Source organism: Lepidochelys olivacea (genome assembly GCF_965140295.1).
Source record: "Lepidochelys olivacea isolate rLepOli2 genome assembly, chromosome: 8".
Taxonomy (NCBI): Eukaryota; Metazoa; Chordata; order Testudines; family Cheloniidae; genus Lepidochelys; species Lepidochelys olivacea.
This window is the reverse complement of record NC_140418.1, coordinates 23,357,891-23,379,995: the sequence shown is the minus strand read 5'-3', so window position 1 is coordinate 23,379,995 and position 22,105 is coordinate 23,357,891. Positions and strand designations below refer to the sequence as shown.

Below are 22,105 nucleotides of genomic sequence, written 5' to 3'. Positions count from 1 at the left end.
GAACAAGACAGAACAAAACGCTAGACTAGATCAATAACAGCTATTAATGTGGGTCACAGGGCGCCAACTCACTCAGCAGCACCGCCTGCTGGTCATCATCAGGGAATTAGCATCCAGCCTCCAGAGCACCTCCTTGAGGCTGGTGTCTCAGTGCCCCTGGCCCCCCATGTCTCTCCCAGACCCCAGTGCCCTTGTCTTGGGTGCTGCCCTCTGGCAGTACCCCTACAGTTCTGGGTCTCCCCCTCCCAGGGGAACCACCACCCTCTATCCCCACCTCACCTCACCGCAGTCTTAGGCTACTGCCAGTCACCAACTAGCCCCCATTCCCTAGGGCAGACTGTAGTATAAGCCACTCATCACAGGTAAGGGGGTTTGGACCTGCTGCCTCTGCAGCCCCCATACCTAATAGGCCTTCCCAGACCTGCAGCCTGGGGCTTTCCAGGACAGAGCTCCTAGCTCCTCTGGCCCTTCCTCAGCCCTGCTCCAATCTGGGTGTCCTACTCAGCACTTTACAGCCAGGCCCTTCTCCCTCTACAGGCAGAGGGAAACTCTCCTGGAGCTGCTGGCTCAAAGCCTTTATAGAGCCAGCTGGGCCCTGATTGGGGCATGGCCCCCAGCTGCTGCCACTTTCCCCAATCAGCCAGGGTTTTACTCCCTTCCCCAGCCCCAGCCCTCTAGAGGACTTTTCCAACTTCTTCAGGGCTGGAGCAGGTGCTCACCCTGCAATAATGAGGTACAGGTACAGGTACAGAAATAAGGGAATTAAAGATAGTGGTCTGAGAAAGGAACTGGGGCTCAGTTGCTCCCCTGGTGTAAATCCACATAGCTCAATTAACTTTCATAGAGCTACTCTGATTGACACCAGCTGAGAAGCTGGTCCCCGGACTCAGAAGTACTGGATGTTGTTTACAACTCTGTCAACAATTTGCTGTAAGACTTTGAGCAAGTCACTAGCCCCAGATTTTCAAAGTGGCCAGAATTTTGGGTGCCAAAAATTTTCAGTGACCAACTTGAAGCTTCATCTTCAACAGTGCTGAGCACCCAGAACTCCAAATAAAGACACTGTTAAAGGAATATTATCCCACAGTAATGTAATGAGGTTTCACTCATATATGTTTGTTTTAATATTGCTTGAAAAGTGATCCATATGTTTATGTTGTGATCCCAATGTTTTAAGAAAGAGCTCCCACAAAAATGTCCCCTAGCTGTGTACCAAGGATGCATGTGCTTACAGAAAGGAAAGGTGAGGGAATAGGGATCTATTCATTTGCTATCTCATAAACAAAAATGCTTTCTTTTAACTTGAGCCAAGGAAGGAGGCAATGCCACTTGCCAAACAAACAGTAGGCAGCACTTTGATGGGAACATTTATGTATAGCTCCTGAAACATTTAAATAGTATATTGATTATAAAACAGAGTCCAGTTTGCACAACCATTTGATGCAGTGTGTGGGGATGAAGCAGTTGTAGGGGTGGCATGAGTCTATCCCTCCCTGGGAAATGTTTTAATAGTACCCGCCATTTGGTGAAGCCTGGTCTGTTCCAAAGTTTTTTTTAAAAAATGCTTTCCAGGAGTAGTTTTACAAGCCCACTGAGATGTATTAGCAAAGTCCAGAGAAGGGATGGGCACTTCTAGTGCAAGGAAATTATCAGACCTTCTTTTCAATTTGATGATCCCGAATATTTTTCAAGGTGCTCACATGAGCCACCAGAACTGCCCCCCACCCAGCACATTACAAACACCAGTACAAAATATTATAGTTCAAAAGTACTAAACCCAAAAGGACCTATACTGCCCTTCTGAGGAACCACTTGCATACTTGTGAATTTTCCTAAAGGTCTATACCTGGCACAAGAGCTTACTGAATGTCTGATTTTTGGTAAGCCCACCATTACAAACATAGATGAGGGTGACAATTCACACAGCGAGCTTCCTATTCATTTATTTACCTGCAGCAGCATCGACTATTTTAGTAACTGTGAATAGCATTATCTGATGAGTAATTTATGTTGGGAACAGCTGATCATATACCAAATTATTTCACCAAGCTCTCTAAACAATAGCTACAATAACTGTCAGATGTTGTAAATAAGATTAATATTACCTTATGCAGGATTTTCGGTCACGTAACAAGGTTTAATGCTGGCTTTTGGGAGTCTAGTGTTTCAGCCAAACAGTGATTATCATTTGGATAATGGTGTTTTTAGTTAGCAAGACATTCAGTGCTATTTCTCCTGCCAGAAAACAGTTGAGGGCCAGCACGTTATGAGCCTGATTTACAGAGGTGCTCCGTGAGCACTTGCAGCTCCCTTTTACTTAAACTGGAGTTGTGGTTGTTCAGCACACCTGAAAATCAGGCTTAGTATGTTTTTAGAGAGAAATGTAAAAAGCAATTTTCAAGAACTACAAGAAATCAAAGACTCGGTATATCCACACATCCTCAGTAATTCTTTGGAGACAATATATCTCCTACAAGAAAATGCAAGATCATGCATAAATATTACGGTTTCTTGGATTCTAATAATGTCTTTGGAACGCAAAATAAATATACTCTAGTGATATAATATACCTGACAGCTATTTATTGCATTATTCTCTACAAACAAGGTGTTCTCTCACATATTGTGTTCTTAAACAATTAAGGTAATTAAGAAAAATATGAAATTAATGGAGCAAGATAATGTATTCCAAGTTGTAATTATTATATTTATTCCATTCATTAAAAAGCTAAGTTAATAAGAGAACATTAAAGCCACAAGATTAAGCACTCAGACAGTGCCAAAGTTAAGGTTGCATGTACAATCAGAACTCTTTCCCTCTGCATGTGTGCATTTTGATACTCTTTAAATACCTGATAACATACTATTTTTCAAATACAATAATATCACACATTTTCCTACAGCCTTATGATACACACATAGCATTTTCTAGTACAGTATATATGTCAAACAAAAGAGATTATGACAATGATTTACATACAAGATATGCAGTGCATACTGAGCCTTTGCCATACAGTATTCACAATGAATGAGGCAAGTTTTTTACAGGATACAAAAGGCTGCAGAAAGAATTGTCTGATATGTTGTATTACTTGAAATATAGAATGTGACCATTTAACTAAAGCTGTATATTTATTTTGCATACCTACTGGGGGCAGACTTCAGGCTGCATATGGCCTGACTTTTGAGCACTTAACAATACATCTTTCTTGTTCTCTTTACTTTCTCTTCAGGCAGACACACCAGGCCTGGAGACCTTCTGTCCAACAGATGGAAGTTTCACAAAGTTATGAGAAACTCAAAATTGGAGCTTAGAGAGTACATCTTCAGGCAACCTTTACTGTAGCTGTCATTAGCACCACAGCTATATCATAGCACCTTTCACCCCAAAGAATACCAGTGTTTTATACAAATTACACAATATATGAAATGCAGATGTGTCTTGAATGGAACACAGAAGTTATTCAACAGTGCAGAGTAACACTACACAGCAGTTAAGCAGAGGAAGAATAAAGGGCTAGATCCTCTGCTCCTAGTAGGTTGTTTAACAGTGCTCCGGCAGCATAAAGCAACATTAAAACTGGCAGATCCTGACACATGTGTAGGGGAATCTCTGGGTGGCGCAGAAGTATTGTAGTGGTTCCAACGCCAACTCCCTCTCAGTTCCTGATGCAGGGGTGGGGCGAGGTAAAAGGGAGCTTAGTCAGGTGGTCCTCAAGCCCTAGTGATTCCCAGTTGCCAGAATGGCTCCTTAGAACCATGGACAGCCAGTGTAGCCTCCCCCCAGGACTAATCTTGCAGACAGACTAAAATCCATCTTTGTCCCATTCCTGACCTGTGCTGCTGAGTACAGCTCAACTGCAGTTCAGTATCTGGACTATAGTATTTAGCTGAACTACAGGGAAAATGTAGGTAGGCAGAATACATTTACCCCAAAAGAACATCAGGGTTAAACATGCCTATTCTTGTGAAAGATCTTTAAAGCCTTTGTTTTACATCACCTCCAACAGCACAGTGCTTACTAAGGGCTTGTTTATGTGGGGAAATTGATTGAAATAGCTATAATCTGCAATAACTATTCCAATCCATTTCCTCGTATAGACGAGCCCTAATACAATGCATTCATGTAATACTGACTCCGAGGGAAGAGTGTCATTAAATCATCCAGTGCAACACCTTGGCTCTTCCCCTTAGAGATCTTCCATTCAAATACAGATAAGGCCCAATCCTGCTTAACTTGGCAAGACCACAGCCCAAGCAGTAACTGCTGCTAGCCATATGCTGTACCATAAATTTTAAAACAAAGAAATGTAAATAGGAAATGACAAGTTTCTACCTCAACACAAGACACAGTTTTATCCCTAATTTAAAATTACAGGAGTAAAGGCTCAGAGACTTTAGAAACACATGTAGCCAGACAGTTCTTAAGTAACTAATCATCAGTACAGTCTCAAAGATGTAACACCATAAGAAGTCAATTGGGAGGAGGGAGTGAACTGGAGTCTAGCAACCATGAAGAAAGAAATGTTCCTAGTTAGTTCCCGAGTAAACACAAGGGAAAAAAGCCTGATATAACCTTCATTAGATTAAGGATGGATGCTTTGCAGCAACTTTGTGGGTCACAGCCACAGCTGGGTCCCAGAATAAGAAGTCATGCCCAAAGCCAAGGACAAGTAGGTCCAAAGGGTTTCTTTGGACTTAAAACTCTAGCACTGGAATGCTCATTACAGCAGCCATTTTGCTTTTCTCTTCCTTGCTCAACCTAGAAAGCTTCATCCAAGAACTTTCAGAATTACTCTGCCAAAACAGATGGATTTCATACAAAAATGTCCTCCTGAAAATACTGACAAAAATAAATGATTGTGAATGGATTTATGTCCAAGATCTAGCAGCAGCTGGATATGGTGGAAAGGAACATAAGGAAATAGTCAGTGAAAGAATTAAAATCAGCATTTATAAAAGACAGCACAGATAGAATTTACAGAAAACCAAATCCAAGCCCAAAATAGGCAAAGCCCTGGCATTCCTAAAGGAAAATCCAGATCCCTTTGTTATCTTGGAGCAAATGATTCCCTCAATATTAGATCTGCAAGTGCAATGTGACCTTATATATGCTAAACACTATAGGATTCTGGCCAAAGAATAGTCTACAATGAACAAAACAGGCCATACTATCATTGCTCCAATTTCAGATCACAGAAAGAGAGTGAGATTTTAGAAGCAGTTGCAGGGAGATGGGGGAGGGAAGAAGGAAAGAAAACAAAATTTTAATTTCCCCAAATCTTAAACTCAGTGAGATGGTCCCACAGGATAGAGCTAGTGGAGGTCAGGAGCCTTCCAAAACGAAAACACAAAAGCTACAATTCTGTACTATTCAAAGCTTGGAATATGCAACAGAAATAGCCCATTGTTTCAGAACACAAAATTAACTTAACTAAAACTGCCTAAAGATGCAGATAGGCCCCTAGTGGGATTTTCAAAAGTGCTTAGCAGATTATGCTCTATGTGCCTAAGTCACTTGAAAATCAAACCTAGGTTTCTGTGTCACTTAGGCACGTTAGAAAATTTTATCCATAAACCTTTGTTCTGTTTGTTCAAGTGTTTTGGTGACATACCTGAGTAGAGGTTTTTTACTGCTTCCTCCCCAACAAAATGGACTAATGTATCTGGGGACTACAGAATATGAAGTTATATTACAAAGACGGAAAAAGAAAAGGAGTACTAGTGGCACCTTAGAGACTAACCAATTTATTTGAGCATAGGCTTTCGTGAGCTACTTGAAGTGAGCTGTAGCTCACGAAAGCTTATGCTCAAATAAATTGGTTAGTCTCTAAGGTGCCACAAGTACTCCTTTTCTTTTTGCGAATACAGACTAACACGGCTGCTACTCCGCAACATTACAAAGAAGGTAAACTTGACATTTATGTATTTATATATTTACGTATTTATGTATTTATATTTGATTAAAGGATCTTTGGGGCAGGGACTATGCCTTTTATGTTTATACAGTATGTACCACATGGTGGGCTTTCTTGAAAACAGGTAATAATCTTCCTGCAGCTCCCATTGGCCGGGAACAGCGAACCACAGCCACTGGGAACTGTGGGTGGCCGTGCAAATATAAACAAACAGTCTGGCAGCTGGCCAGCAGCTTACCCTGACAGGCCACGTATGGCCTGCGGGCCGCAGCTTGCCCACCACTGCTTTAGACCCAAGTTATATTTGTGCATCTTGGATTTAGTTTCCTCTGTATTAAGATATTAAAAGAATAAAGTTTTTTTAAAATAAAAAGTCCGTTGTGACTTATGCATCCAAAATTAGAAGAATGTGACTACAGAAAATGAAAAAAAATTGGCATTTTAGTAACCTGGATTTTTTTGGTTTGTTTGTTTAAATGCACTGCTATGCAGAGATTCATTTCCATTAATGTGGGTAGCCTGGTTATCTCAAGATGCGTGAATTTTAGAAGACAGATGAAATCACACAGATTGCAAGATCAAACAGGAAGCAGATTCCAACCCTCAGCAGTTTAACTTATAAATAAGCAAGGGACATGCCAGAATAGATTTAATAGCAGAATTTGGCCCCAGGTACTCACTGACATTTGTAAATTTTTATATCAATCTGCAAAAAGAAGAGGAGTACTTGTGGCACCAATATATCAATCTGGTCTGTGGTTACAGCTTTGGATGGAGTGAATAATGGATTTAAATCAGTTCCCTAAAGGACATTAGATGAAACCCCAATCCTTAACTTCTCGCATGTTCACAAGAAATTTAGCATATAATTAATTTTTCAGCTTCAAGTAGAGACTTCTGGGGCATGTGTGTATATGTTGGGATTTTACAAATCCTTTAAGAATCATTCACAAATCTAACAAAAATGAGCTCTGCATTCCTATGACCAGGAATATCATTTGCTGATCACAAGGGAAAATGACTGATTATTTTTTCACCCCAGCCAATATTCTGTAATAAATCATGACAATGTTTAAAACCAATGATTTTAAATTAAAGCGAATAACTCTTTTTCAGAGCACTGCTTCTCATCCAAACCTTCTCATCTAAACTGTGCCTGAAGCAGTTTAGCTCTGCTGCATGCAACTAAAACCCAATCTTCATTTTCTGTTTCTGCTTTAGTTTTAGCCATGTATGCTATTTGCAATTTACCTAACCATTTGTAATTCCTTCGGCATCTGATCTGATTTTGTATTGGTTAAAAGGTGCCTTTTGTAAATAGGTTTCAGAGTGGTAGCCCTGTTAGTCTGTATTAGCAAAGGCTGTGGGTTTTAGCTCACGAAAGCTTATGCCCAAATAAACGTGTTAGTCTCTAAGGTGCCACAAGTACTCCTCATTCTTTTTGCAAATGGGAAAGCCTTCCAGACTTATCAAAAAAAGATATCAGCCCAGGTTAGAATGGGTTAGCTAACATATGCTGTGGGAGCCATAGGCTTTGTCTACACTGCACTTTTGTCATTAAAACTTTTTTTATATTTTTTCATATTCTCTCTGTATAAATAAAGTCTGCTGCAGTTTCCACGGCATGCATCCGATGAAGTGAGCTGTAGCTCACGAAAGCTCATGCTCAAATAAATTGGTTAGTCTCTAAGGTGCCACAAGTACTCCTTTTCTTTTTGCGAATACAGACTAACATGGCTGTTACTCTGAAACCTGTCATTAAAACTTCTGTCACTCAGGTGTGAAAAAAACCAAACCCCGAATGACAAAAGTTTTGACGACGAAAAGCGCCAGCGTGGACAGCGCTTCGTCCGTGGGAGCCACTCTCCCGTCGACGAATCTACCGCCTCTCGTTCAGGGTGGTTTTATTTTGTTGCTGGGACAGTTCTCTCCTGGTGACAAAGAGCGACTACGCTGTGCACCTTACAACAGCACGGGTGCTGCGGCACAGCCATGCCACTGTAAGGTGCGCAGTGTAGACCTAGCCTAAGAGAGGTCGCTATCATTTTCCAACATCACACCTTTACATCCTAAACTGCATCTACACTAGGAGGGTTTGCTGGTACAACTATACCAGTATAGCTATGCTAGCAAAACTTTTCTAGTGTAGCCCAAGCCTATACTACCAAGTTTTGTAAGCATAGCTGTGTCAGTCAAGGATGTGAAAAAAGCACACCCCCTATCGATGTAGTTATGCCAGCAAAACCCCCAGTGTAGATGCAGCTTTAGTCTAGATAAGGCCATAGAAAAAAATATCTATTAACCTACCCTTGCCATGACACTAGCACATAGTCCCTCCATTTGCCCCACCTCATGTCATAAATACCCCCTATAAAACCATACATATACCTCAGGCCTGTCTATATTGGTCTTATTTGCACTGATGTGTTTTTCCCAGTGACACTGCCATGTGTAGATATGCTGCATCAGTGCAATTTACCCTGGTATATTACTGGGGTAAGTTGCACCAGTTCACACCCTGTTTTACCCCAGGACAATGTGACTACATGAGTGGTTTACATCAGTGTAATTATGTGATTACACCACTACAAATTTCCTTAGTCTAGATAAGCCCTAAGTGCACCTACATATACACAACGCCCAGACAGCCACTCTCTCTCTCACACACACACTCCTAGACTTTCTTTTTCACACACAGTTCAATACAGTAATACTTTATTGTCATGAAAAGCTTCTATGCCAGTGTTGCTACTGTGCAAGTACATCTGAACACAAACTCACACTCATGCACACGCAAACATTCACGCCCCATTAACTCATTCACTCTCACAGTCCTAGGCATGTACACACAACCAATTCTCTCTCACACACACACACAGGTATCTGTTTCTCACAATCACACTTCACTGATGTTCGCTCACTCATGGCATGTCTACGCTGAAAACTATGGTTCACGCAAGTTACGTCGGCATAAAGCTGCCCCAACTAGTACATCGCTTGTGTGCATGCAGTCTTCTCTCCTTGTGTCAGCGCTGCACATACTCTCCAGGAGTGCTTATATCGATGCACGGTGCAGTGCCCCACAGGTAGATGTCCCAGTGTACAATGTGCTAGCATCTAGCTCACCGTCTTTTGAGAAGTTTTCGCAGTGCATAGTGGGGCAGAAACAAGTTACACAAGGATTACTGGGAGCAAAGGGTCAACTTCCCATCATGCAACTGTCTCCATCCCACAATGTCATCTATATTCCATAATTTTAATGCCTTCGTAAAACATCCCATGAATCCACGGCCCTCCTCACTGTCTACCATCTGTAACAGATGCATGAAGCCTGCACAGCTCTATGTTATTGTCATAAGCATTGCAAGCACGATCCTCCAGGAAATTTGCAGAGTCATAAGAAGAACCAAATCAGCGGGGAATATGGAAGTTTCTTTGAGGACTGATTGCTGTGGGACATAGCATGAACCAATTTAAGTTAGCTGGTGGCATTCACAGAGCACCTGCAGATGGTGGAGTGTCGCTTCTGGGCCTGAGAAACGAACACTAACTGGTGGGATTGCATTGTAATGCAGGCTTGAAATGACGAGCTGTGGCTGCAGAACTTTTGGATGTACATGGCCACATTCCTGGATCTGTGTGCCAAGTCTCACCCTAGCCTTCAATTGCACTGAGAGCTGCACTGACAGTGAAGAAGCAAATGGTGATTGCACTGTGTAAACTTGCAAGGCCAGATTGCTAATGGTCAGCGGGAAGTCATTTTGGAATTGGAAAATCCACTGTGATGCAAGCATGCAGGGCCATGAATATGTCTCCTGTTTCGCAGGATTGTGACTCTCAGCAATGTGTAAGACATAGTGGATGGATCTGCAGCAATGGAATTCCCAAATTCACTAGTTCGATCCTCTTCCCACAAAAACTAACCAGTTCCCTTCCCTCAGATTCATCAATCTCTTTCTTATATTTTCACCACGCATTATTACTTGCATGATAGCAATGCCTAGCGTCTCCAAGAACAGAACAGGGCCCCACTGTGCTAGGCACAGGTAACAAAAAAAGACAATCCTAGCTTGAGAGAGTTTACAGGCTAGGTTTATGACAGGATGCAAGAGCAGGATGAAACAGGGAGATAATGGTCAAGGGAGCACCCCAGGGGACAAAAACAGTAAAACAAGCAAGTTTTTGCATAATAAATAACTAACCACCTAGCCTTTGGCATAACCTATCTCTGAAGACAGGGATAGCCTATGCTACTGTATTTCTGCATCTGCCATTGATCAGAAAAAGAACAGGAGTACTTGTGGCACCTTAGAGACTAACAAATTTATTTGGGCATAAGCTTTCGTGAGCTAAGCTGTAAGGTGCCACAAGTACTCCTTTTCTTTTTGCGAATACAGACTAACATGGCTGCTACTCTGAAAGCTGTCATTAGATCAGAGTGGCATAGACATTTGTTTCCATCTTTTCACAAACACTTGGCATTTGAAATGTAAATGAAACTGTAAAAAATCCTTTTACATTCATTCTCAGGACTGCTGGAGACTCTATTAGGTATAAATGATGACAATGTTAGCATTTTAATGCTTGCTGTATGACATAAGCAACACTTCTGGCAAAGCAGGGTGATTTCAGAAAGCAACACTGCAGTTTTGGACGAGGAATTCTTCCATGTTACTCCCATCCTTTGGAAGTCTGAATTTAACATAACAAAGAGCCTGCTGGGCTGAGCTACTGGATCTCAATGTCCCATTAGTTCAATGACTGAGTAGGCTCTTTGTATTGATTGGTGACTTCTTGTAGGCTAGAAATTACTGCCATTCTGCTCTACTAGGCCCTGGTTACACTACAGAAATGAACTGTGGCTAACTGAACTGATGGGATATCACTGTTCTAAGCACCAATGGTACAGTGTATCCACACTAACCATGCTGTTTTGAGATAAAACCCATGACAGTTTTGTCCTCATCTGCAGAAGTGCTGTTCTACAGCTTTGCCATTGCCCTACTCCCTGGGTATCTCTCACAATTCCTATCACAGGCTTCTGGAACTTATTTTTGCGCTGCTTTCACTGGGGAGTAATAGCTTGCCCTGCTACTGTTGCTTAATTGAATAAGGTGGTAAATTCCTGATTTTGGGGAAGGGAATCTCAGTTTTCTAGGAGTCTCTCATCTTGTCACAATTCTGGGGAGTTGCAATAACATAGGAAGGAAGAGCAGAGACCTAATTCTCCTTACTGTCCCCTCCTGCGTCCCTCTGAAATGAAAAATATTTCTGAATCATTCATAGCCTTTGAAAACCTTTTGGGGCCAGTGTTATTTTGTCCCCAGTACACATACCAGAATATACAGAACAATTCTGAAATGCAAAACTGGGATCTTACCTCTGAAGTGAAATTGAAATCATTGCAGAGGGGCAGGTTTTGGAGTTAAGGTATTAGTAACTCAGCAGCAAGACAAATCTCATTATTCTGTAGAATACTGGAAACAGACATATTCAGCCCTGGGGGCTCCTAGATGGTTGCCCCTCTTTCAAAGCATGATGGCCTCAGGAAACAGTATGCAGGCCTTTAAAAATATGACCCAACAAAATGTTTAGAGACGGTTTAGGCATTAACATTAATGTTGGATAGTTCTGGAAAACCCCCAGATCGGCTTGGTTTTGTTTTTAGCCACAAATCATACAGCCATGAGTCCAACTGCTGTTTCTCCCTGACAGAGACTGACAAAGATCCATGCATGATGGAGAATAAACACTACAATTCAATATGCTACTCTGTAGTACTAACCTCCTCACAAACACATATTTTATTTCCAACCACACATCCCTTCAAACAGTAAATTGCCTGAGAACATGGTAGATTGTATAATACTGAGCTATTCAACTATTTTATATTTTAAAATTTCATTTAACTCAGGAGCTACATTTCTAAGGCATTTTCTGTCTCCAGAAATGTATGTACACATAAACCCTTTACAAACTATATGAGGCTGATGCTGTAAGCACTAGGACCTAATTCACTGTTGTCCTGCAGCTTGTACAGTCAGTTACACCAGTGCAAAGTGAGGGTAAAGCATTATCAAATCAGAATGGTGTTTTATGCCTTCCTTGCATTTGTGCAAGTCACTACACATGATGGATAGCACTGGGATGGTGAATCAGGCCCCTGGCCCTTGGGTCTACAACAGGACTACGTATGTGGTAATATGCATTATGATTGGCAGTTGCAGGATCAGGTTCTGTTTACATACAGACTCTCCAGCCCCTTCTGCTGTGATGGGAGGCTTCAAACCCAGTTCTTGGTTTATAAGGTTTTATAAGAAAGATTATTATTATTATTACTTGCATTACGGTACTGCTATAACTGCATGACACTCAATTTTCCCAGTGTGGAAAGACTAAAGGCAGTGTATACAACTAGGCTTTGAAACTGCGGAGGAATTTGCTCCAGTATCCTTTGCCAAAATTTCACTACTCCCTCACCGTCATTGCTTTATGTCAGTTGCCTGCCTAATTACTGCCTTCCAACAGAGAGGTGGCTACATTTCAGTGATGCTATAAATCACTTTAGAATCCTTCAGAAAAGACAACTATAAATCATTAAAACTATATATTTAAAAAAAAAACCCTCAAAACATTAGAGATTCAGGTAATTTCTTTTCCACAAATTTCACTCTCTGCCAATAATTTATCCCCTATAATTGCATTGGGGAGGATTAAGGCCTACAAATTGTATTCATGCTTAGCATCTCTCTGGTCTAGCTCGTCCCCTTGCTTTCTGTCTTTCTTTCACAGATCTTCTCCTTCTGCCCTTTAACTGTCCATCTATCTCTTCTACTTCATCCATGTCAACTTTCCAAAATATACAATGGTGGCTGATTTATAGTATCCCAAAGGGTTTGAATCTGGCGAGGAATGACCAAAACTGGCAAAATTTTCATAGTTTTTAGGAAGAAAAGGCTAGTGTTGATTCAAAGTATCATATGAGCCAAACTGTAAAATATACAAGTGTTATTTGCTTTTTTCTCCCTTTTCTCCCAATTCTCCACTTCTCCTTTGATACCAAGTTTTTTCTTTGATCTCTTTTAGTGTCTAATTTTTCACCTTTTAGAAAACGTTATAGTTCACTCCCTCTTCCCCTTAAAATCTTCTTTCTTCCAGACATTTTTTCTTTTCTATTTGGTCACCCTTTTTTGACTTTCCATATTTTTTCCTTCTCTTTTCCCATTTCTCTCCATCTCTGGTCCCTTTTGCAATGGGTCCTGCTCACCGTCCCAGTGTGGGTGCCTTGAAACTAGAGTTGGTAAGATCATTATATTATTTGTGCTGGAGCAACACCTGAGATGGAATCAGGACACCAAGGTGCTAGGTGCTGTATGGACAAGAAGACACAGTCTCTGTCCCAATAAGCTCCTAGTCCTGAATATGAGGATACTACCCTCTCATTGCAAGTGAGTTAACCTCCCACCTCTGTACCCTTCCCTCCCCTGCCACTCAAACAGGAATCTCCCCTTACACTGAACTCCAGGCCTAAGGCGCCCCATCTCAGTTTGATGGATGTAACTCTGCACCAATTAACAGCCTCTCAGAGCGCTGAAGGGGGAGGAGAGTCTTCCCTGCGCCAATAGGAAGGGACAACTGCCTCATGAGTAAGCCCCTTTGATCTTTAGCGGTATTAAACTCCGCCCCTTCTTCCTCTTCCCGACCCCTGAATGAATGAAGTCTCTGCTGGCCAATGAGAAGTTTTCGTTCGGCTTGATGGACTTTCCCAATCTTCAATAGGAGTTTAGAATCGTGGCGTAGCCTCCAATGAGATGCCAATGCTGAGCAAAATGGGCGGGCTCTGCCTCCCAGGCGGGCGGAGAAGGCCGCGGTTATCGATCCCGCTGCTGGAGGGAGGCGGCGGCGAAGCAGCAGAGAAAATGGCGGCCATGGCTGCGGAGGCGGCGGCGACTGCAGCGGTGCCGGGTGACGGGGGAGCCGGCGAAGCCGAGCCTGAGATGGAGCCCATCCCGGGCAGCGAGGCCGGCGCAGACCCCCTCCCCGCTGTCAGCGAGGCTGTGGAGTCGGCTGTGCCTGATGGGGACGAGGCCGACGGGGGAAAGTCCGCTCCGGGGGAGGCCGAGGAGCCGCCGCCGCCCGTAGAGCTCGCCCGGAGCCCGGCTAGGACCCAGGAGCCGGAACCTGAGAGGACGGAGCCGGAGGAACCGGAGCTGGGTTCGCCCAAGGCCGAACCTAGAGGACCGCCCAGCCCGGAGCCCGAGGAGGCGCCGCAGCCCTGCCCGACGCCTGCTGGGCACCCTGAACTTCCCGAGGAGGAGCCGCAGCCCTGCCTGCCGGCTGCTGGGGGCCCCGTGGAGCCGGAGCCCGGGGAGGAGCCGTGCCGGCCGGAGGAGGAGGAGCCGGATGCTGCTGATGCTGCCGCTGTAGAGCCGGAGCCCCCGGCCCCCGGCTCCCCGGTGGCCCCGGCCGCGGGGGAGGCGGAGGCTCCGCTGCTGCCTGGCTCGGAGGTGCGGGTCACCCTGGACCACATCATCGAGGACGCGCTGGTGGTGTCGTTCCGGCTGGGGGAGAAGCTCTTCTCCGGGGTCCTCATGGACCTCTCCAAAAGGTGAGATGCCGCTGGAGAACAGCTCCTCCCTGCCGGGAGAGATCAGCACTTCGGGGGGATCCCTGGGCCTGACCCCAAGGCCCTCAGGGACTTCCGCAAAGGGTGAGAGCGGGCCCGGGCTCCGCAGCTCTCGGTCAGCCGCCTCCCTCCCCCCCCCCCCCCGTTGAGAGATGGAGTGTAGGGGACTCAGGCTCTGTACAGTAGTAGCCCTTGGCCCACCATCCTTCCTGGAGATGGAGGCGGGGTGTTTGGAGCCGATTTACCCCCTTTAGCTCTATCTCGTTGTGTGAGGGTGGAGGAACTGCCCCGTGTTAATTACTCCCTATCTAAAGAACCCGGCCTTATCGCAGGCTAAGCCCCAGGCCGGGCCATGATGGGTAGGAACGGTGCCCCCGCAGCCTCGTTGCATTGAGACAATGCCTAACAGCACCTTCTCCGACCGCCAGTTCTGATGCGATGTAGCCTCTGCTGCTGCCACGCACGGTCTCTGGTCTTCTGGCCTACTACTGGGTTAAAGGTAAGGGAGAGGCCCTTTCATTTTAAGTAATAAAATAGGATAAAAGTTGGTCACTGACCAACAAACCTTTACTTTTCCCCCCCCCACCTTTTCGTGCTGCTGTTTTAAATAATAAGAGTTGTTGCCTTGTGGGAATTAGAAAACATGAGGTAGGCAGGAAGAGCACATGGTCAATTCCCTCTAACTCAGTTAGGATTCATCTTGGGCCTTCTTAATTCCATGGTCCTGTTAACAGTCATGAGCTTGAACTGCAGAGAATTGGCCTGAGCCTCCCCAAATCATAGGGGTGTTCAGATCTAGAGTTCTGTTTTGGGTGCTCATCTCTTAATTTACAGCTTGCATTGACCAAGTCATGTCATGCTATCCTTTAAAAGCCCGCTGACACCTTTTGGATTACAGCAGTCTTCAAATTGAAGATTCTTGGAGTCCTGAAGGGTTTACTAGTATGATTCTCCTTGCATCTGGGGAGGGGCTTTCTCTTCAAGGAACCAATATCCACCTAGTAAATCTGGGCCCGAAGAGACAGTTTTGTTAGTTCAAGTCCAGCATTTCGGGGAAACTTGCACAACTTGATGGGAGTAAAAATTGTTCAGAAAATTCTAAGGAAAGTATTTACAGATATTTATATTTCCCCAGTGATATCTTCTTTAGTGTTTGCTTAATGCTGAAGTATTAAACTACAAGTATAGAACAAAGTGACATTGACTAGGCTATTTTCATTGCCTGTTCTAAGTGAAGTGCAAAAAGTAAAAAACACAAATCTTGGAAATCAGAATTTGCAAATGTTCTTAAACTCTAGTAATCCAAGATAGTGGTTGTGACATAGAGAACCTGTATCAATTTAAATAAATTATTTACTTATATAGTCTCTCTGCTCTTAGTGCTTCCTTTAGAAATGGGGCCAATGGCTTTCTGCATTTTTGCTTTCAACCAGCTTGTTTTTTGGGGGGCAGATATTTAGAGAGGTGTATGGCCTTTTCTAAGATCAATGAAGATGATTTAAGATGTTGGAAACATCTTAAAAATCGTGGAAGCTAATTCCACAGCTCAGAAGTTAACCACCTATAGTTTGAAAAGTCTAAAGGCACTTTCACATTTTATTAAATTGATTTGAGGCTGATCTTTAAGTGTGTAATGTACATTTCTAGTGTGAAATACTGAAAAGCCCCAAACCAGTGACGGGTGCATTCAGTTAACTTATTTTTTAATTCTATTCTTTTGTAGATCTGAAGTCCAGACCCTCAGAATTGCTGGCTTTCACTCTGTTCAGTCACTTGCACTATGTGGGTGTCAAAGCACTTGCCATTAAATGACTCTGGATCCTGTATGTATGAGTAAGGAAAATCCTGATTTATTTCCCCTCCTGAAAAAACAAACAAATCACCTGCGTTTTATTAAACATGTACATTTGACCCAGTGTATCCCCATAGATGTAAATGTCTGGGGTTTTTGGGTACAAAAATTGTCTCACCACTGAGGATCCTCCAACATGTGAATTTCCAATATCCCTTTGAGGCACAGGGCCATCTGCATAGAAGCACTATGGCTCCACACGGATGAGGAGGGGCTCCTTGATTCCTGGGTAGTATGGCGTCAGTGGATCCATGCTTCCAAGATTGCCCCAAATCATTTGTTAAAGGTAGGGGGAAGCATTCCTCATCACAGAGGACTTTGTGGAAAAGGTAGTACAGCTAAGGGTTGTATTACCTCTTCTTATGGGCTGATGAGGGAATGATGCATTTTCTGTGTCTGCCCCTCTGTCCATGTGCATCCTGGACTTCATGGATGGTCCCTCTTCAGGTGGATGTGGAAGATACAGTTTGGACTCTCTCTCTCTCTCTCTCTTTAAATCAAAGCTCTGGAGCGGGCCTAGGGTGAGAATTGGGCTTCCTTACATACAGGCTCTGCAATGTTTTGCTAGTGATACCAGTGTATGTGAGCTGGCAAGTGAGATCTGGACTCAAATCCCCAAAAGAAGAATAAAGTAGTATGTTAACTTTAGAAATGTACTAGGCACTTTTTACCTATAGAATATTTCAGCACTTAATGTTAAACACATTTTTTTAAATAAACTCCACTTCTGTGCTATTTTTATTTTGCTGCAATTAGCTTATCTAGATTTTTACGCTTTGGTGGCCTGTTACTGCCTTAGGACAGTGCTGTCAATATCAGAAAACTATGATGGTCCCTTCATTTGACTTTTATGAGATGTATAATTCATGTAGCAGGACTTGTTAAAAACATCAATAGTATACAAGTTTTGACTAACCTTAACTCTTTTGGGAGTCTCTGTTTACTGAATGTTGCAGTTTTTTATAGGAATCATTACACAGGGGAAAAACCAAACCAAAAGCCCCCACAAGTTCTAACATTGGTTTACTTGAAACGGTGGGAATCCTAATATAGAAAAAAATATGTCCATTGGAACTTTGCTCCCACCAGTTCATCTGAATTTGTGGGAATTTTTCTAAACTTCTCCAGTGCAGACATGGCCACTGCCTCCAAATCTGCTTCTCCTAGAAATCTTAAACTTATCAGTTCCTATGAAAGTCAAGTACGTTTTTGGTAAGAATAAAAAAAAAATTCTAATCTAGTCCACTTTTTTTTTAATGGTTACCAACATCTTCAGTTACAGGTGCTAACTCACCCTACCCACAGTGAACTATGATTCCCCCCACCCATCTTACTCTCTGAAGAATAAAGATTAATAGCACTTGTAGTCTAGCAAATGGAAATGAGGCTGCTGTTTGCCTCATTATCGTATGGCAATGAGTTTGAAGGTTAACTTGTGTGTAAAAAATATGCATTTCATACAGGCAAGTTTACTGCCCCTCTGAATTTTAGTGCTGTCACTCCTGTATTGTGGGATGGAAGCACAGCCGAAATGCTTTCGACCAATTTTGTTGTTTTTCTCTGAACCTCTACTACTTCTGTTTCTGCTGCTGAAATGAAATGCTAGCCTTTTTATTTATTCCAGCAGAGTTTTAAATGAGGTCAACAGTGCATATATAAGGGAACATTGTCAATTACATTTTTAATTGACAAATATGAACATTTTTTCTGTTGGAGTACCCCCTTTAAATAGAATGTCCTATTTAAGTATTTATGGCCCTCATCACTGAGCAAGTGCCCTAATCACTAATGAACTTTATCCACACAATATCCCTGTCAGATAAGGATGTATTATACCCACTTTTACAAATGGGGATTTGAGGCACAAAGTAATTTAGCAGCTTCTCCATGGTCACATAGGAGGTCAGAAGTTGCTCTGGGAATTCACCTGGGTCTCCTGGATCCCACTCCAATTCCCTATATAATTCCAATCGAACATTTTTCATACCCAGGACCTAGTTCTTAAAGGGAGTTTTTGTACCCAAGCTGATGTTCTGAAGTGTCTTTTTGGAAAATTCAAGAACAAGCATCACTGAGTCCACTCTCCTCCTGTTTACATTCCCACATGCCTGCCTGCTGCTGATTTTAACTCTAGTAGTGCTGCTGCTATTACCGTTAAGCTCCTTGCATAGTCTCAGGAAGGTAATGCTTGAGAGCTCCTTCCCAGTGCATAAGCGGTGGTATCATCTTAATGCATGAGATGGGAAGTGTAGCTGACTATCAAAACAGAAATTGATCATGCACATGGTGACCTTGGATAGATATTTTTCTCTAACATTTTAATTATAGTAATATCAGTTGCCATCTGCAAAAATTGTTAGACACAATCTCCTTTTAAATTAATGTATTTCTACGCATGCAATGTATTCTGAGGGTCTTATGAGACTGCATGCGGCTATATTGGTTTGTGATACATTAATGCCACCTGCTGGCTCAGAATTGCGGCAAGGCTCACTCTGCACCTGGAGAAAGCAAACGTTAGTAAGTATAGCACTTCTAAATCTTAAGAGGTGGTGTGGGAGTGCTTTTCATCCTGTTGGAACACTATTCCAGGATTGAAAACTACATTGGGCGGGGTCTTAAGACTTCATCGTGCCGAAAAAAAAACCTAGTCCCTCATGTCTAGTTTTTTTTAAGTTATATTTTCTTGTGAACAATCACAGAATTCTTAGCTTAGAAACAGAAAGATACCAGGGCTAGAAACAAAATATCATGATGTATTGAACCTTAATCACAATTCTGACATGCAGGGTTTTCCCCCTTTTTTGAATTTCATCATAGCAGCTCTGGAAAGAACAACCATGAGAGCTAGAAACCAAAGTCTTTTGCCATTTGAAAGCTTGAGATACCAGAATTCAGAGGAGAGAGCATTAATCTCTAGCAATCTGACATATAACTTTGTCTGCCAATATGAAAAGAGGGTTTTGGTTGGGAACAAAATGGTAATGAAAATGATTTTTTAAAAGCAGAGTTGTCATGTAACTTATCCATTTGGCTTAACTGAACTTTATAAATCTTTAACTCGTTTTGTAAAATTGCTTTTTGTTGCTTTGTTATGGTACTGTCTCCCAATGATACCTCTAAAGTGGTTAGAATCTTATGTTGCTTCTGCTCACATAGAACTTCTACTTCCATATGGAGAAAGAATTTGTAGACCCCAGTGAGGTTACATGAACTGTCACAGTTGGCCCAAAGATTGTTTGATATAAACACATTTTCTCAGTGTTTACAGCTCAAACATGGCAGCTTAGTGTTAATTAAAGCATGACCTTTGTAAAGTGAAACTGATTAGTCTCTCTTCACTTTTCACCCCAAAAATAAAACGTAAGATTAACGTTGAATCTGAGTTCTGAGAATCTAAGGTTGTGGCAATGATATAGGTAAACTGTCTTTAGATATTTTTTATTTGACTGTCCCTGAAAGGGTAAAGAATTTTCTCCAGTCAAACCAATGTAGCTTCTATTAAAAAATACAAGAGTAGTGAAAAATTGTCCAAATCCCATGTTGTCATGAACAACTGCTTAAATTTTGGTTTTGGGAAGGAACTACAGTGCAGGTTGATATTGCCTTAGATTTTATGGAAGTACTGAAGTTTACAAAGCTAATATTCAGTCACAAAATTTGGGGGAGGGGGTACTAACTTCTGCCCATCGTTTGACTCTGTAGCATTGTTTCGTCTCCCTTGCGTAATCTGCAAGATGTCACAAAGGCTATGGCTACACTAAAGTTTAAATCGATATAAACTATGTCACTCAGGTGTGAATTAGCCATTCCCTTGAGCGACATAACTTATGCTGACTTAAGCGCTGGTGTTGATGTTGCTGGGAGAGCTTCTTCTGCCGACATAGCTACCGCCGGTTGCTGGGGCTGGAGTAATTAAGCTGATGGGAGCTATCAGTTTAGAGCAGCTGTGCAGAGAGTTTAAAGTGGTGGAGCTGTGCCTCTTAAGTTTTCTAGCATAGCCATAGCTTAAGAGTCACAATCTCTTTCTGGTGACTAAAGAGTATGGAAACGCAGTTGTTCTTTGGACTTGTCAAAAAGCCAGGTAGGATAAGCTGTTTAGGAAACAGCCACAAAAGTCAAACTTCTCTGTAGTGTCTGCTCTTTCTTTGCCCATAATTATGGGCCCTTGGGTGCTATTGTAATGCAGATAATTAAAAAGAATTATGGAGGTGTCAGTCATGGTGGGACTGAGTTTTTCAGTTAAAGTAGCGATTCTCTGATATATGAAAATTACAGCATATTCTCCCCCAAAGCCTAGCACTTCTTCCAAGTATAGAGCAATATTTTTGGAAATTTAAATGCATTAATCAAATTAAAGTTAATTTAAAAATGAGTCTCCTAAGGTATTATGTATCCTGTCTGACCTCTTTATTGTTCCTAATGACAAATTCATTTTAATAATGGAATAAATGTGGACTGCTCAAAGTTCCCATAGAGTAAAAAACTTCTCTGGAATCTTGTACATAGACTACTTTTGAAAGAAATAATATTAAGATTTTTCGTTTTTCCTCCTCACAAAAAAGAGGCTGAACAAGATCTCGTCCAAACTTAAATTTTGCTGGCATAGCTATTCTAAATAAAGCAAAATAAACTGTATAACTACATCTGCACTAGGACTTCAGCTGGTTTAGAAAGAAATCACACCACTGACACTCCTGTGCTGGCAAAAGTTTCCAGTTTAGACTACAGAGAACTCCACAAAGAACTGCCCTATTTTAAAATGGCTGCCATCTTCTGTTGTTCTCAGTTGGACTGACGTTCATATGTATGGCCAGTGCAAATATCTGCTTCTTCTAGTGTTCTTCTCCACCTTCTGACAGCCTAGGATGCCACCATGTTTCCTGAGGGCAACTTGGCTTCCCTTCACTTGAGGGAATGTGGGGACAGGAGGGTGGACGGGAAACTTGGGTGTACAACCTGGTATGTTCTGACTGCTTTATGTCTGGAGCATAACTAAATATGGTGCTAAAAGTTAAAATTGAAAAAGACTTCAGTTTAATCTTTAGATCATTTGAAATAGTGCATGATAGTATTTTCTCACTTTCTGGTTTAGTGTTAGTGAGCTGTAGCTCACGAAAGCTTATGCTCTAATAAATTGGTTAGTCTCTAAGGTGCCACAAGTACTCCTTTTATTTAAAAAAGAAATTCCCAGACAAACTACACTGAGGTGAAGTGAAGGTTGAGCATATACATCGGTGATTCTTTATTGGTTGAATGACTGTAATCAGTGCAACATGCTTGTTGAACTTTTAAATTAATTAAAGAATGTCTACTAAAAAGGGATTGCACAATTTTAACAAAACCAATTTAAAAAGAGTTTGAGTTTATAGGTGTGAAAATTGTCTAGATCAGCCCAGAGACCCTAGCACTGTGGCATGACAAAAGAAAAAAGCTGTACTTGGTATCCAGGTAAAAGTTCAAAAACAAAAACCAGTTTCAAAATTGGCATGTATTTTTTACCAAAGTGTAACCTGGTTATCTAGACATGCTGATGTGGAGATGAAGCTGCAGAAAACTTTACATGGTGCTTCCTTCCAATTCTTCCAGAAGGAGAGGGGAGGGACTACATTACCACCTCTGTGGGAAAAATCAGGGGGTTGGACCTACCCCATACACAGATCCTTCGGACTTCTCGGAAGATGGCCCTGTGTGTCTATACTGAATGTGG

The 22,105-nt window shown here is 42.2% G+C and overlaps 1 protein-coding gene across 7 annotated transcripts in view; it reads left to right on the top strand.

The window, feature by feature from the left end:
- The first annotated feature begins 6,338 nt into the window (after nt 1-6,338).
- The window catches only part of PWWP2A (PWWP domain containing 2A), a 47,205-nt gene continuing 31,438 nt past the window's right edge, over nt 6,339-22,105 (top strand). The window contains exons 1-2 of one of the 7 annotated variants that reach the window (XM_084636228.1): nt 14,388-14,525; nt 16,267-16,376. In XM_084636228.1, coding sequence (XP_084492354.1) covers nt 16,324-16,376 — 53 coding nt within the window. In that variant the 5' untranslated portion in view covers nt 14,388-14,525; nt 16,267-16,323. Of the gene's footprint in view, nt 14,526-14,914; nt 15,043-16,266; nt 16,377-22,105 lie in introns of those variants that run through there. The other 6 variants (XM_084636229.1, XM_084636230.1, XM_084636226.1 and 3 more) reach the window with 6 other exon arrangements.